A 14,997-nucleotide genomic window follows, 5' to 3' on the forward strand; every position below is an offset into this window, starting at 1 on the left:
CTGTCATAACCCAGAGAGGCAATGATGGTGCTGACCCAGGTGATGGACCGTCTTTGCCGTCTTAGGCTGGGAGCCAAAGAGAGCGAGGTTGCCAGCCAGCTGCCTTGGACATTGGCTTTGATCAGTTCAATGCCCAACCACTCAGCCCAAACGTGGGCTAGCTCTTTGGCAAATTCATACCACTATTCAACCAAGAGCTTTTGGGAGGAGATTCTGAAAGCCCAAACACTTTATCTGGACACACCCTAGAGCCTGATGAGCCCTAGATGCATGCCTTTGAGGCAGATGAGAAACTGCAAAAACATCCTAGCAGTTACAAGGGGCAGGAGTCATCCACCATCCAGGTAGATCCTAACCTCTCCTAGTATCTCCTGCTCTTTCTCTTGCCTCTAACAGGGGAATATACTTGAGAAATTGGGGATTTGCTCCGTGCCAAGATTTATTCAGTTTTTGCACAACAGCGTGAGAATCAAGAAGGACCCTGGGCTCGTGGTAACCAACCTGTGTTTTGGAACCGTACCCATGAGGCTGTTCCAGCCCAAGGCGGCCTCCCCCAGCCCCCGGTGAGGCATCATCTTCTTCCACGGAGGGAGTGCCGTATTAGGGAGCCTGGGTAAGATGGTCCCCGGCGGCTTCGTGAAGGAAGAGCCTCATCTTCATGCAAAGCGCTGCCCACCCCTCGCATGGGAACCTTGTTGGGTTCCCTCCAAGGAATCAGCAGCTGGAGGTTTTTATAGGGAGCCCTGACTAAGGGCTTTGGGCTCAAGTCAGCAGATGGTGTGAAAACGCTCTTTTTTATACTATGATAGTCTTGGTCAAGGAGAGGGTGGTGAAGTGGCCAGGGCTGGAGAGGGGTGGCGTTTGATGTTTATGGCCCTGCAGTGTTGACTCTTCTCCGCTTCCTCACCACTCACAGCCATTGACCAGTCCTGTCTGTTCTCACCCCACAGAATTTCTCAAACCCATACGTTTCTCTCCGGCTCTGCAAGGCCCCTGTGATCCTAAGCCACCTTCTCTTGCCCGCATCCCTTTATCCCTACATCCCAGTAACTGCTCTCCCATGTCACCCCTCACCCCTCACAGTCTAATCCTCACCCAGCAGCCAGAAAGAACCCTTAAAAATACAAGTCGGAACTTGTCAGTCTTGCAGTGAACACTTCCTGTGGCTTTACGGGGTCTTCAGGTGAAATCCCGACTCCTCCCCACAGCTGGTGCTGGCCCCGCAGACCTCTCCGACCTGGTCACCCGGGTCTCCCACCTCCCACAGCGATTCACTCTGCTGCAGCCATGCTGCCTGTTCCTCTGGGCTTTGGACACACCAGGCTCCTTCTCACCCTGCATCTCCTGCACTTGCTGTCCCCGAGTCCTCCAAAGTTGCGTCTCCCCCCACTGCTGCTTTGCAGGACAGGTGACCCTTTCTTCATTCTTCCAGTCTGATCTCAAATGTCCCTCTGCAGAGTGGGCTCCCTGGACATCTTATCTAAAGAACTCTCCTTGCCCACTCTAGTGCCCTACCCTATGCCTGCCCCCCACCTCCATCCCTGACATCATCCTTTAAAGTTTTCTTCATGGCGCTTGTCGCAATCTGAACTTATCTCATTCCTCTGGGTGTTTCCTTAGTTACCGCCTGCCTTCCCCAACTAAAAGTGGAAATTCCAAGAGTGCGAGAAAGTCTTCTATTTTGCTTGCTGCAGGATCCCCAGGACCAGGCCTGTGGTTTTATTTTTTGAATGGATGTATGAGTGCATGAATATATAGATGGATGGATGGGCAAATAACTGGGTGAAAGGGTATGTTCATGAACCAACAAACAAATGGATGGATGGAGGGATGGCCGCACAGGAGAAAAAATGTTTAAAATTAATTTCTATTGGAGTATAGTTGATTCACAATGTTGTGATAGTTTCTTGCTGTACAGCAAAGTGAATCAGTCATACGTATACATATATCCACTCTTTTTTATTTTTTATTTTTGCGGTACGCGGACCTTTCACTGTTGTGGCCTCTCCCGTTGCGGAGCACAGGCTGCGGACGCGCAGGCTCAGCGACCATGGCTCACAGGCCCAGCCACTCCGCGGCATGTGGGATCTTCCCGGACCGGGGCACGAACCCGTGTGCCCTGCATCGGCAGGCGGACTCTCAACCACTGCGCCACCAGGGAAGCCCTATCCACTCTTTTTTAGATTTCCTTCCCATTTAGGTCACCACAGAGCATTGAGTAGAGTTCCCTGTGCTATACAGTAGGTTCTTATTAGTTATCTGTTTTATACATAGTAATGTAATATGTCAATCCCAGCCTCCCAATTTGTTCCACCCTCCCCTTCCCCCCTTGGTAACTATAAGTTTGTTCTCTACGTCTGTGTCTCTATTTCCTCACAGGAGAAAAGTTGCCCATGTGAAGAGGTGGGCTGTTCGCATTACATGTTCCCTGAGATTAGGGTGTACTGCCACCTGGTGGTGAAAATGCAATAGCTGAATCTGCTGCCCTGAAGCTCTCCCCTTTTATGAATAATCTTCCATCTACTGGCCTCACCCTAGCCCAAGATCCCTCTTCCCTTTCAGAGGCCCCGGGGAGCACCCCCATTCATTGGCTGGGTCTGTTCCCCTCCCTCTGTGGAGGGATGACGTTATTTCCAAAAGTAAAACCGAGGCTCACTCAGCAAATGTTTACTGAGCACCTACTTTGTGTCAGACCCTCTTTGAGGCACGGGGGACACTGTGGAGAACAAGAAAGGTCCTCATTGGAGCCCACTCAAATGAGGGGGCTGGACAGTGAAACAAATGAGTAGGGTAATTTCACATCGTGGCAGCACAGGGCGATGGAGTAGAGAATGACTCAGGGAGCACATTCAGTTTTTCCTGTCAGAGGAAGCCTCTCCAAGAAGGCAAAGTTTGAGCCCAGGATCAACTGATGAGAAGGAGCCGGCCCTACAGGGGCTGGGAAAGAGAGCTCCAAGCCTTACGGGAATGGGGTGAGGCACCCTCCTTGGGCTCCGTATTTAAAGGGGCACCCCAAACCACAGTGATCCAGATAAATATATTTTATGCAATATTAAAAATAGCAGTATTAATGCAGAAAACTAAGATGAACAACATACCAACATTTATATAAAAGCAGGATCCAAGAGAGCTGGGTAAGTCGTGCAAAAGCAAAGGAGCATTCTAACATTTCGATATGTTGTTCATCACGGACGTTTCTGGCATTCATTTTGATTCCTTAAAATATTGCACCAAAGTATGATTTATCTTGGATACTGAGTGTTTTTTTTTTTTTTTTTCCCGGTATGTGGGCCTCTCATTGTTGTGGCCTCTCCCGTTGCGAAGCACAGGCTCCGGACGCGCAGGCTCAGCAGCCATGGCTCACGGGCCCAGCCGCTCCGCGGCATGTGGGATCTTCCCGGACGGGGGCACGAACCCGTGTCCCCTGCATCGGCAGGCGGACTCTCAACCACTGCACCACCAAGGAAGCCCGCTACTGAGTGTTTTGATGCTCCCTTAATTTTGCGCCCAAGGCGAGGGCCTTGCTTGCCTCACCCTAGTCCCAGCCCTCTTAAGGGAGAGCAAGTGCAAAACCTTGGGCACTCAAGAGAAAGAAGAATGTTGGGACCACAGAGCGGGGGGCTGGAGTGGGGAAGGTCGGCAGGACTAGGTCGTGGCTAGCAGTCGTCTCCACTCTGGCTGCCTGCACTTTAGAACCCCCTGGGGGCTTGAGAGTCATACACTCAGCTCCTACCCCAGGCCGACTGTCAGTCTCTGGGGATGGGATCCACAATCAGTATTTTAAAAAAGCTCCCAGATGACTTCAGCCAGGTCCGAGACCTACTTAGGAGCTGCCCACTCTGACTCGTTTTGACCCTTCTTTTGTCACCTCCCCAAACCGTGTTAACAAAGCAAGTACCCGCCCCATTGTTGCTTCTCTCTGCCAGATGTTCCATCACCACCCCCTCTGACACTGGAATCGCCTGGTGGGATTTGAGAAATCCTGCCGCCTGTGCTCCCACCCTAGAGATTCTGATTTGGTTGGTCTGGGGCTCAGCCTTGGCATCAGGGTGTGTAACCCCCACCCCTCCCCACCCCTTACCTCTATAAACAGCCAGGGTTGAGAACGGCTGAGTCAGACGTGGTTTATTTGGTCCAGCTTCTGTGTCTGGCACTGTGCCCATGTGGTCAATGTATTAATGATCAGGGGCCTGCTTTCTGAGAGCCTCAAACATACTGCTCGACTCATAGAAATGGCCCCTGCGACCACTGCTTACTTCTTAATAACATCTATACATATATATAATTATTATTCATATTTCAGGGCAGACACGCCCACCTTCCCTCATCTTGGCTTTGTTGGTTTCAAATCACCAAGCCTTCTAGGTCCAGTTTCCCCTACTGTAAAAGAAAATGTTGCAGCTGGGGAGCCCCAAGGCGCATCTGAGCCCCGATATTCGGGAGATTGGGGTCGACTCAGGCGTCTGACTTGGCTTTTTGTGTTGTCCCGGCAGAGGTGGCCAGAGTCACTTCACAGGAGCCAAGAATAGGAAGAAAGGGAAGATGTCACACCCAGTGCCAGCACTGTTGGCAGCTCTTCTTGGGGGCTGGGGAGCAGTGCTGGTCCCCGTGGGGCAACGACCTCCCTACAGGTGGCTGCTGATGTGTCGGTTTTGTCTTGCAGACATGTACCACGCCCTGTGTGGTCTTCTATCCCAGGAGACTGACTCTGTGCTGCTGTCGGTTGGGTGAATTGTTGGAGAAAGTCGGTAGGAGTTACCTGGGTGACAGAAGGGAGGGGTGAGGCCTTGGATGATTTGCAGAACAGAGGGAGAGGAGGTCCTGGGCCCCGAGAGACACTCTTGCACATGCATCCACGGAGACAGGCGCAGCGTCGTTCAAAACAACCCAGACCTGAAACAACCCAAATGCCCCTCAACGGGGAGTGCATGAATCAACTGTGGCATAGTCAATGTTATATTGCACAGCTGTTAAGGCATTATGGGATATGACATAGCTGTTCAAGTAAGTGAACCGGAAGGCACACCATACTGTGGATGAATATCGGCAGTATAAAATTCAGTGAAAAAATTTTCAAAAAATTACATAAAGCCAGATACTTTGTCTACAAAATTAAAAACAATTAAACTCATAATAATACTTCTAAGGAATATACATAGATACAATGGAACTATGTAAAAAGGAAAGAAAAGGAGTGAGGGATACGGGATTCAAGGTAACCGTTCTCTCAGACTGGGAAGGCAGCGAGGTGGGATGGTGGTGGGGGTATTAAGGGCTTGGCTGAAGGTTCTGGTCAAGGTCCTGGCTGTGGTTTGGGGTGATGATGCTGCAGGTGCTTTTTGCATTGTTGAAATGAATACCTTCAAGTCCCAATCAGGGATTAGGCTGGGTTCGAGTCCCGGCACGTGGGTTCAAGTCCCAATCTGAGGTGCACGGTTTCAATTAGGACTGGGACAAACTTTTTTTTTTTTTTTTTTTTTTTTGCGGTACGTGGGCCTCTCACTGTGTGGCCTCTCCCGTTGCGGAGCACAGGCTCTGGACATGCAGGCTCAGCGGCCATGGCTCACGGGCCCAGCCGCTCCGCGGCACGTGGGATCTTCCCGGACCGGGGCACGAACCCACGTCCCCTGCATCGGCAGGCGGACTCTCAATCACTGCGCCACCAGGGAAGCCCCAAACAGGGACATATTTTAGAGAAGTTGGGAATTTGCTCCATGCCCAGATTTGTCCATTTTGTACATGACAGCGTGAGAATAAAGAAGGACCCTGAACTACACCCATGAGTCTGTTGTCACCCAAGGTCATGTCTCCCAGTCCCAGCGAGGCAACCTTTTCTACTCTGGACTGGGTGGGGTTTTCCAGAGGTGCTTCCCTTACTCAGCTTCGTATAGGAAGAGCCTCATTTGCTGGCACATAGTAGGTACTCAATAAGTATTTGTCCAATGGATGAATAAGAGAATGAATGAACAACATCTTCTCCCAGCTTATCCTCTTTACTGTCCATTGATTCAATTCCAGTGATGCCTTAATGGAATTAGGCCATCTAGAATTATATATTTATCAACAGGTCCAAAATTCCTTATCTGCAGCTCCAATATCCAGGCTGCTGGGAAAGCTGAGAATTTTTTCACAACTGGTTTGGCAGTCATATTTGACCTGAGCTCATTTGTTCACATATTCAGATTTAAATTGGGATGAGGATACTTATTGCCCATATTTATTTACTTATGTGATGTTCATAGGTTTGCTGCAGAAATATTAATGTGTGTAATAGTGGAATTATTTTCCCATGTCCTGCTGGTGTGATATGTACTGTACAGTTCATGCACCTCTTAAGTTATTTTGTTATAGCTATTAAATGATCAGAAACACATAGGAAATCACAATGAGATATCACTATACTTCCATCAGGTTGGTTAAAATAAAAAATAGTGATAAAATCAAATGTTGGCAAGGATGCAGAGAAGCTGGATCACCCATTCATTGCTGGTGGAATTGTAAAATGGTGCAGCCACTCTGGAATATCTAACAGTAGAGGTCTTCAGAAACATATAGCTTTAAACTTTCAGCTATAAAAACCTGGACTTGCTGAACAGAGCCAGCATTTGATGATCTCGGCTTTTGGATCTTTCTTTCCTCTGTCCCTACCAGCAATTAGCATAGCTTCTTTGAAATTCTCATCAGCTTTTTTTTTTTTTTTTTTTTTTTTTTTTTGCGGTATGCGGGCCTCTCACTGTTGTGGTCTCCCCCGTTGCGGAGCACAGGCTCCGGACGCGCAGGCTCCGGACGCGCAGGCTCAGCGGCCATGGCTCACGGGCCCAGCCGCTCCGCGGCACATGGGATCCTCCCAGACCGGGGCACGAACCCATATCCCCTGCATCGGCAGGCGGACTCTCAACCACTTGCGCCACCAGGGAGGCCCCCTCTCATCAGCTTTTTAACCTTTATTTTAACAACCAAGCTCCAAGCAACTCCAGCAAAGGGCTGCATCTTACGAGTAGTACCTTTTCCCTTTACCAGGCGCTGGTTCCCCATCAATCCATATTATAACCATCGTAGGTCTGACATTAATTCTACACTCTCATTAATGAATGCAGTGGAGTCTACTGAAGTTGTAAAATGTCCTCTGTAAGAGAAAGCCTAGACCAGGTTCTGCTCAGATGCTTATGCAGAAAGCTCAAAGGTAGACAATAAATATAAGCTTTGACATGAGAATGATACCATTGATTTTTGCCCTCTTTTCAACCATACAAATATTTATGGAGTGTCTGTGGTATGTCAGATACTGTCCTGGCTCTGGGATATAGGACTGAGTAAAACCAGACTGAGTCTATTGATTATCCTTTGTTTTCCAGAGTTTACATGAGCTATGTGGTTACTAAGGAGCGTGACTCTCTACTTCTGTCGATTGGGTAAGAGAGAGAGTGCCGTGGGTGAGATGCTGATGGGCAAGGAATGCGTGGCAGCGAGGAGGGGGCTCAGATCTTCTTGTCTGGGTTTCATGTTGAGTTGAACTGACCTCCATACCCTGGAGTCAACTGCAGCAGACCAAATCATCAAGAAAAGGAGGAAATTAGGAAGGACTAGTTAGGTCAATTCAGAAAGAAAAGAGTAAAGAGGAGGGATTATTTCCTACCTGGTAGTAACAACATACTACAATGCAAAGACATAGTCATACAAGCAGCATGATGCCAACACAGGAACTGACAGTAGGCCCACAAGGCAGAATAAAGGGCTCAGAAACAGACTTCTTAGGTGATTGGTGATACCCCAAATCAGTGAGGAAAAGATGGATTGTTTAGGAGATGGTGTTGTGACATCTCTTTCAAGACAAGGGGAGAAATAAAGGTTGGCTAGCACCTTACACTACAGACACTTTGTATAGAGGTGGAATCCAGATGGCCTCAGAACCAAAGCAGGAGAGGTAAAACTATAAATCTACTAGAAGAAAATGTAGAAAGATATTTCTATGGCATAGAATTGGCAAGCAACTTGAATAACATACAAAAAGCATAAACCACGGGGTGAAAAATGGTATGGATTGGATACACAAAACTTAAGAATTTCTGCTCAAAAGAGACACCATAGAAAAGTCATCAGAAAGATGATAGTCTCAGAGAAAAATCATATGATGTCTGAAAGTAACAAGAGATGTCCAGAAAACACAAGGGATTCCTGAAACGCAGCAGAAAAGACAGAACACACCTGCTTAAAAATGGGTAAAGGATGTCAAAAGGCAACTCAAAGAATGGGAAATATAACTGCTATGTGGATATGAAAAAGTGTTCCAATCCACTATAAATAAGAAACGTAAATTAAAACAACAGTCAGATATGCCTTTGTAATCTATCAGATGGGCAAGAATGAGAAAGAGGGCAATTGCTGCTGAGGATGTGGGGAAATGGAATCTTTGCTTGTTGCTGCCTAGGGAGCTGCAGGCATCTGGGAGATTCTGGCAGTATTTTTTTTTTTTAATTTATTTATTTTTGGCTGCGTTGGATGTTCTTTGCTGCGCGCGGGCTTTCTCTAGTTGCGGCGAGCGGGGACTGCTCTTCGTTGTGGTGTGCGGGCTTCTCACTGCGGTGGCTTCTCTTACTGAGGAGCACGGGTTCCAGGTGCGCGGGCTCAGTAGTTGTGGCTCGCAGGCTCAGTAGTTGTGGTGCACGGGCTTATTTGCTCCACGACATGTGGGATATTCCTGGACCAGGGCTCAAACCCGTGTCCCCTGTGTTGGCAGGCGGATTCCTAATCACTGCGCCACCAGGGAAGGGAAGCATTTGGCGGTATTTAGTCAGTTAAGCATGTGTCTACCCGAAGGCCCAACCACCCCTCTGCGTGGGTATTCCCGATAAACTGTCACCCAGTGCTGTGACATACATGGCCTACGTCATAGCGCATACAGAGGCAACTTGTTTCCATCACTAGGAAAACAAGGAGTAAAACGGCTTGCACTGATATTGTGGAATACTGTTTAGTAACTACAAAGAACACACAAGATGTAGACACAGCAACGTAGACCTTAAAACTCAGTGAGAATTAAAAAAATATAACAGACAGAATGAAAGCAACAGCATAAAATTTATGTTAATTAGAAAACACACAAACAATACAATGTGTTTTATAAGACATGTATATTCACAGACATGTATCAAACATACTTGGGTGGGTGCCTATGGGAGAGGAAATAGAAATAAAAGGAAGTAAATAAGGAAAGCAGGAGTGGGACCACATAAGGACTGATAATGGTTTGCTGTGAGCATGAGCTCCAATTGAAAACATTCGCTAGATGGAGCAAGCAGGAAGCTGAGCTCGATCAGGGGCACCGCGCTTTGAGCAGGATGGCCAGCCGTGGGTGGGAACCTGGGGCACGTGAATGGGATTGCATCAGATATGGGATTAATCCGGGGTTCTCAGAAACTGCTTGGTCCCTTATTTTCCAGGAAGGCGTCTGTGATCTGGCGAGTTATGGGTCCTCAGAGCCATGAGGGGCAAAGGTAGGACCAGAAGCCACAGTGTCCGCTGCCCCCTCAGCGCAGGGATTTTCCTTCTGCACTTCATCTCTTCGGCCACGGGGAGGCGCCTTCCCAAGGGCGGAGGCAGCAGGGTGCCTGGAGGCAACTCTCTGTGTCCAGATTTTTAAGGAGGGTGGATAGATTAGCCACATAGATAAAACCGTACCTGCTGCTCCGCCCCTCCCCGCAGGCGGCGCAGCTTCCCCTGCAGCACTTCCGCTCTCGGGGAGGGAGCCGGAGGGGGCTCCGGAGGCCGCGCGCAGAACTGCTGCGGCTGCGCGCGGCGCCGCTTTCCTAGGAGAGCGGCAGCAGTAGCCGCGGCGGCCCCAGGGGCTTACGGCTCCCGCAGCTCCTCCGGGGAGCCGAGCGCGCCTCTCCTGCGAGCCCCGCACCCCCAACCTGCTCCCCGCGCGCAGCCGCCCAACATGGATTTCCTCCTGGCGCTGGTGCTCGGGTCCTCGCTCTACCTGCGGGTGGCTGCGGAGTTCGACGGGGGGTGGCCCAGGCAAATAGTGTCGTCCATTGGCCTGTGTCGTTATGGTGGGAGGATTGACTGCTACTGGGGCTGGGCCCGCCGGTCCTGGGGACAGTGTCAGCTGGCTTCCAGGAATGAATGCAGTAAAATAGGAAAATAGTATTAACAAAGGCTAGAGGAAGAAAAAAGGATAGAATAAGAGCCCGTGTAAGTTAACGATCAGTCAGCAGTTGATAGAGTTGGTACCCGGAAGCACTGGGAATGGAATACAGATAGGTGTCTCCACCAGTATCCAGTATTAGGATCCGGTATTAGGAGGCTCTGCAAAGAAATCAGTGTGAGATTTTTTTTGTATCAAATTTGTATGTTGTTATTTTTGTATTCATTGAATATCAGTATAAAAAGTCATTACCAAAAACCCCCACAGAAAACCCCATATCTGCTAAAAAAAAAAAAAAATAACCGGCAATGGTGAGACGGGCTAATAATCCTCCAAGGAATATAAGCAAAGCAATCAGTGGTGTCCATTGAAGTAATAGGCATGCAGAGGTAGAACATCTTTGCTGACTAATCCTTACTGAGATGTGGCACAGTGGAAAACAGCCTGGCTGCACTATCCATGCAGGGCAGGGTTCAAGTCCTGGTTCTACCGTAAAACACAGGTGGCTCTGGGCAATGATCCACTTGGTTCAATAATGTTTACTGAATACCTGTCACCCTCCAGATACTGTCCTGTCATGTGGAATATACCTGTGAATGAAACAGACAAAAACTCCTTGCTTCTGAGAGGGTTCCCATCCTAGTAGGTTCCCGCGCAGTTGGTGTACGTGCAGCCATCCCAAGTCTCGGATAACTTCTCAAGCTTTGGGCGTGGACATTGAGTGTCTGGAGGTGTCTCCTCCACCAGACTCTTATGTGATATGGGATACATGGCAATGGTTCTGATTTGCAGTCAGTGGCTGCAAATGACCCTAACCACAAATTCTTTACAAATGTGGTCCTAGGAGTTGACTTTTCTTTCTTTTTTTTTTTTTTTGATCATATGTGAAGATTGTGGGATTTTAGTTACCTGACCAGGGATCGAACCCAGGTCCCCTACAGTGGAAGTTCTGGGTCCTAACCACTGGACCACCAGGGAATTCCCAGGAGTTGAGTTTTCTTTTCTTACTTGATAACACCTAGTTTCATGAAGACGTTTGCTTCCCCAAACCTACGACTTCATTAACTTGGACACGCTTGTTTCCTCCTAGGTTTTGGCCAGCTTGCCTGGGGCTGACCCAGCCCTTTGGGGTACATTTTGCAGCCATCCCCAGTCCTCTGACTTGGGGCTAGTCAGTCCTCTTCTTTTGTTCCAGTCAAACAGTTCTTCTTCTGATGTTTCTCCTTGCCTGTTTCCTTTGAAGAAAGACACCTCTGTTAAGTCATTATTTGAGCCAGAAACATGCAATTTGTTGGCCCTGGTCACTAGACTTCCACCATGGGAGGTAGATGGTTGGTTCTGGGAGTCTAGTTTAGGATGAGGAAGCAATGCCTAACATTGTACATGTTCAGTGAAGTGTCAGAGTCATCAACTGACATCGTCGTTAAACTTGGACTTGCCCTTGAATTCATTAGGATCTTTATTGTGTTTATATTAGCAAAACCAGACAAGTTCCAGGGAGTTTTAGATGTTCCAGGGTCTCTCTCTCTCTGTTTATTCAGATAGAAGAGTGCAGGACCTTCTATGGTCCTGGTCCTTACTCTTAGTCCCTCCTTCTAGCACTTTTCTGTTGTTGTTGTTAGGGGTCTTCCATGTCCTCTCCTTCCTTTCCAGCCTCCAAAGTCTTGTCCTTACCCCTCCCTGTCCAGCAGACCACCCTCCATAGAGTTGGGTCAACAGGGATAAGCTAGTATTTATAATTTTAATAATTATAATAATAATTCAAGTATGGAAAGACAACTTCTGAGAGGGATTTGAAACATAGTAACAGTTCCTTTTAAAACTATAGCATCTTCTAAATAAATGAAAATGTATAGGGCACCCTGATGTATAAAACAGAGAAAAGCAGAGTTGTCGGGTTGAAGTAGAGAGAGGAGGTCTATCCACTTAGCCTCTCCCTTGAACTCATGGTCTATAGTCACCAAAAACATCTATCACCAGGACAAGCTGAAGCTAGTGGCACTCAGTTCCATTTCTACATATGGAAGAGCAAAATTCTTTTCTGTTTAAGTCTTAGGTCCTTGTTTTTGGGTTTTCACTGCAACTGCTTTCTCTACAACCACCTAATCACGTACTGGCCAAGAGTCCCTGTGCTCTGCGCTTAGATCCCGGGTCATCTCCCTCTTCACTCCTTCATGGATGGTAAGAATAGACATAGCCACACTTGAGGCCTGACTGCCACTTGGTGGCAGCATACTCAAAACAATAGGTTTAAATTTCTAAGAAGCACACGTTTTGAAGGTTAACTCTTCAACCTCAAACTAGTGGTAATAGCGGCAAGATGATAGATGAAATGAGACACAAAGCAGACAAGTTTTGGCAAATGAGACAGTGTATAGAGGAAAGAAAATTTCATCACCTGAGGAAGGAGCCAATTTTGATGGAGGGAATCCAGGTGACTATGGGACAGCATACAAGCATAACAAAGAAGGCAGAAGGTCATAGATAAGTTTCTGATTCACAGTTTTGTTCAAGATCAGCCATGTGTGCTGTGGGTTATTATACTGATGCAATAGTAGCCCCAGATACTACCAGGCAAGGTATTCTGAAGGTCACTGAACAGAAAGGCTCACAGACCAAATTAAAATGGTCTAATCACAAGGCTTAAGTCCATTTAAAAAACAGCAAGAAGCAAGGGGAAAAGTGATGAGTAAATTAGCCCATGTAAAGTAAGGTGCCAGGGGGTGGAAGGTTCATACCTGCTCCATATAGGATTAGACAATATTGACATGTCCTCTCTCCTCTGTTGCATGCACCTTCCCCTCTGTTGCTGTGTTTAAGAGGACTAGAGGGGTTCCAACAGATGGAACGTGTGTGGAACCAACACACATGCTTACTGCATCAGAGAGACACTGGAGCAGGTACACCTGGCCACAACAGCAGTTCACCTATTAGCCTGCTGGGTATCTGTGAATTTTATCTGCATTCTTTGGGAGACGATGCCTAGGGCCAGAATGGGGCCATACTGGGTGTTACCAATGGTTGGCCAATTTAGGATGATGTGGCTATCAATGCACATATGACACACTCAAGACTTCTGACTTAATCTTTCCATTACTTTCTTTCTATAAGTGGTACTCTTGTTTGTTTCACCAAATATTGTTTCATAAATACTCTATTTTTTTTTTTTTATAAATTTATTTATTTATTTATTTTTGGCTGTGTTGGGTCTTCGTTTCTGTGCCAGGACTTTCTCTAGTTGTGGCAAGCGGGGGCCACTCTTCATCGCGGTGCGCGGGCCTCTCACTGTTGCGGCCTCTCTTGTTGAGGAGCACAGGCTCCAGACGCGCAGGCTCAGTAGTTGTGGCTCACGGGCCTAGTTGCTCCGCGGCATGTGGGATCTTCCCAGACCAGGGCTCGAACCCGTGTCCCCTGCATTAGCAGGCAGATTCTCAACCACTGCGCCACCAGGGAAGCCCAATACTCTATTTTTAATATGGTGTGCTGTTACTATCTTACTGTATATCTTAATGCATGATATAATTTCTTTCTTTTAGCATCTTTATTGGAGTATAATTGCTTTACAATGGTGTATTAGTTTCTGCTTTATAACAAAGTGAATCAGCTATACATACACATATATCCCCATATCTCCTCCCTCTTGTGTCTCCCTCCCACCCTCCCTATCCCACCCCTCTAGGTGGTCACAAAGCACCCAGCTGATCTCCCTGTGCTATGTGGCTGCTTCCCACTAGCTATCTATTTTACATTTGGTAGTATATATAAGTCCATGCCACTCTCTCACTTCGTCCCAACTTACCCTTCCCCCTCCCCGTGTCCTCAAGTCCATTCTCTACATCTGTGTCTTTATTCCTGTCCTGCCCCTAGGTTCTTCAGAGCCATTTTTTTTTTTTTTAGATTCCATATATATTTGTTAGCACACAGTATTTGTTTTTCCCTTTCTGACTTACTTCACTCTGTATGACAGACTCTAGGTCCATCCACCTCACTACAAATAACTCAATTTTGTTTCCTTTTATGGCTGAGTAATATTCCATTGTATATATGTGCCACATCTTCTTTATCCATTCATCTGTCGGTGGACACTTAGGTTGCTTCCATGACCTGGCTATTGTAAACAGAGCTGCTATGAACATTTTGGTACATGTCTCTTTTTGAATTATGGTTTTCTCTGGGTATATGCCCAGTAGTGGGATTGCTGGGTCCTATGGTAGTTCTATTTTTAGTTTTTTAAGGAACCTCCATACTGTTCTCCATAGTGACTGTATCAATTTACATTCCTACCAACAGTGCCAGAGGGTTCCCTTTTCTCCACACCCTCTCCAGCATTTATTGTTTGTAGATTTTTTGATGATGGCCATTCTGACTGATGTGAGGTGATAACTCACTGTAGTTTTGATTTGCATTTATCTAATGATTAATGATGTTGAGCATTCTTTCATGTGTTTGTTGACAATCTGTATATCTTCTTTGGAAAAATGTCTTTTTAGGTCTCTTGCCCATTTTTGGATTGGGTTGTTTGTTTTTTTGATATTGAGCTGGATGAGCTGCTTGGATATTTTGGAGATTAATCCTTTGTCTGTTGCTTCATTGGCAAATATTTTTTCCCATTCTGAGGGTTGTCTTTTTGTCTTGTTTATGGTTTCCTTTGCTGTGCAAAAGCTTTTAAGTTTCATTAGGTCCCATTTGTTTATTTTTGTTTTTATTTCCATTATTCTAGGAGGTGGGTCAAAAAGGATCTTGCTGTGATTTATGTCATAGAGTGTTCTGCCTATGTTTTCCTCTAAGAGTTTTATAGTGTCTGGCCTGCAATTTAGGTCTTTAATCCATTTTGAGTTTATTTTTGTGTA

The 14,997-nt window shown here is 46.9% G+C and overlaps 1 protein-coding gene across 1 annotated transcript in view; it reads left to right on the top strand.

Annotated features, from left to right (window-relative positions):
• The first annotated feature begins 266 nt into the window (after positions 1–266).
• The window catches only part of LOC132502380 (arylacetamide deacetylase-like 4), a 28,690-nt gene continuing 13,959 nt past the window's right edge, over positions 267–14,997 (top strand). The window contains 5 exon segments of the mRNA XM_060118251.1: positions 267–344; positions 397–613; positions 4,664–4,727; positions 9,441–9,494; positions 9,703–10,017. Coding sequence (XP_059974234.1) covers positions 267–344; positions 397–613; positions 4,664–4,727; positions 9,441–9,494; positions 9,703–10,017 — 728 coding nt within the window.

The sequence above is a fragment of the Mesoplodon densirostris genome, chromosome 2 (assembly GCF_025265405.1).
Source record: "Mesoplodon densirostris isolate mMesDen1 chromosome 2, mMesDen1 primary haplotype, whole genome shotgun sequence".
NCBI lineage: Eukaryota > Metazoa > Chordata > Mammalia > Artiodactyla > Ziphiidae > Mesoplodon > Mesoplodon densirostris.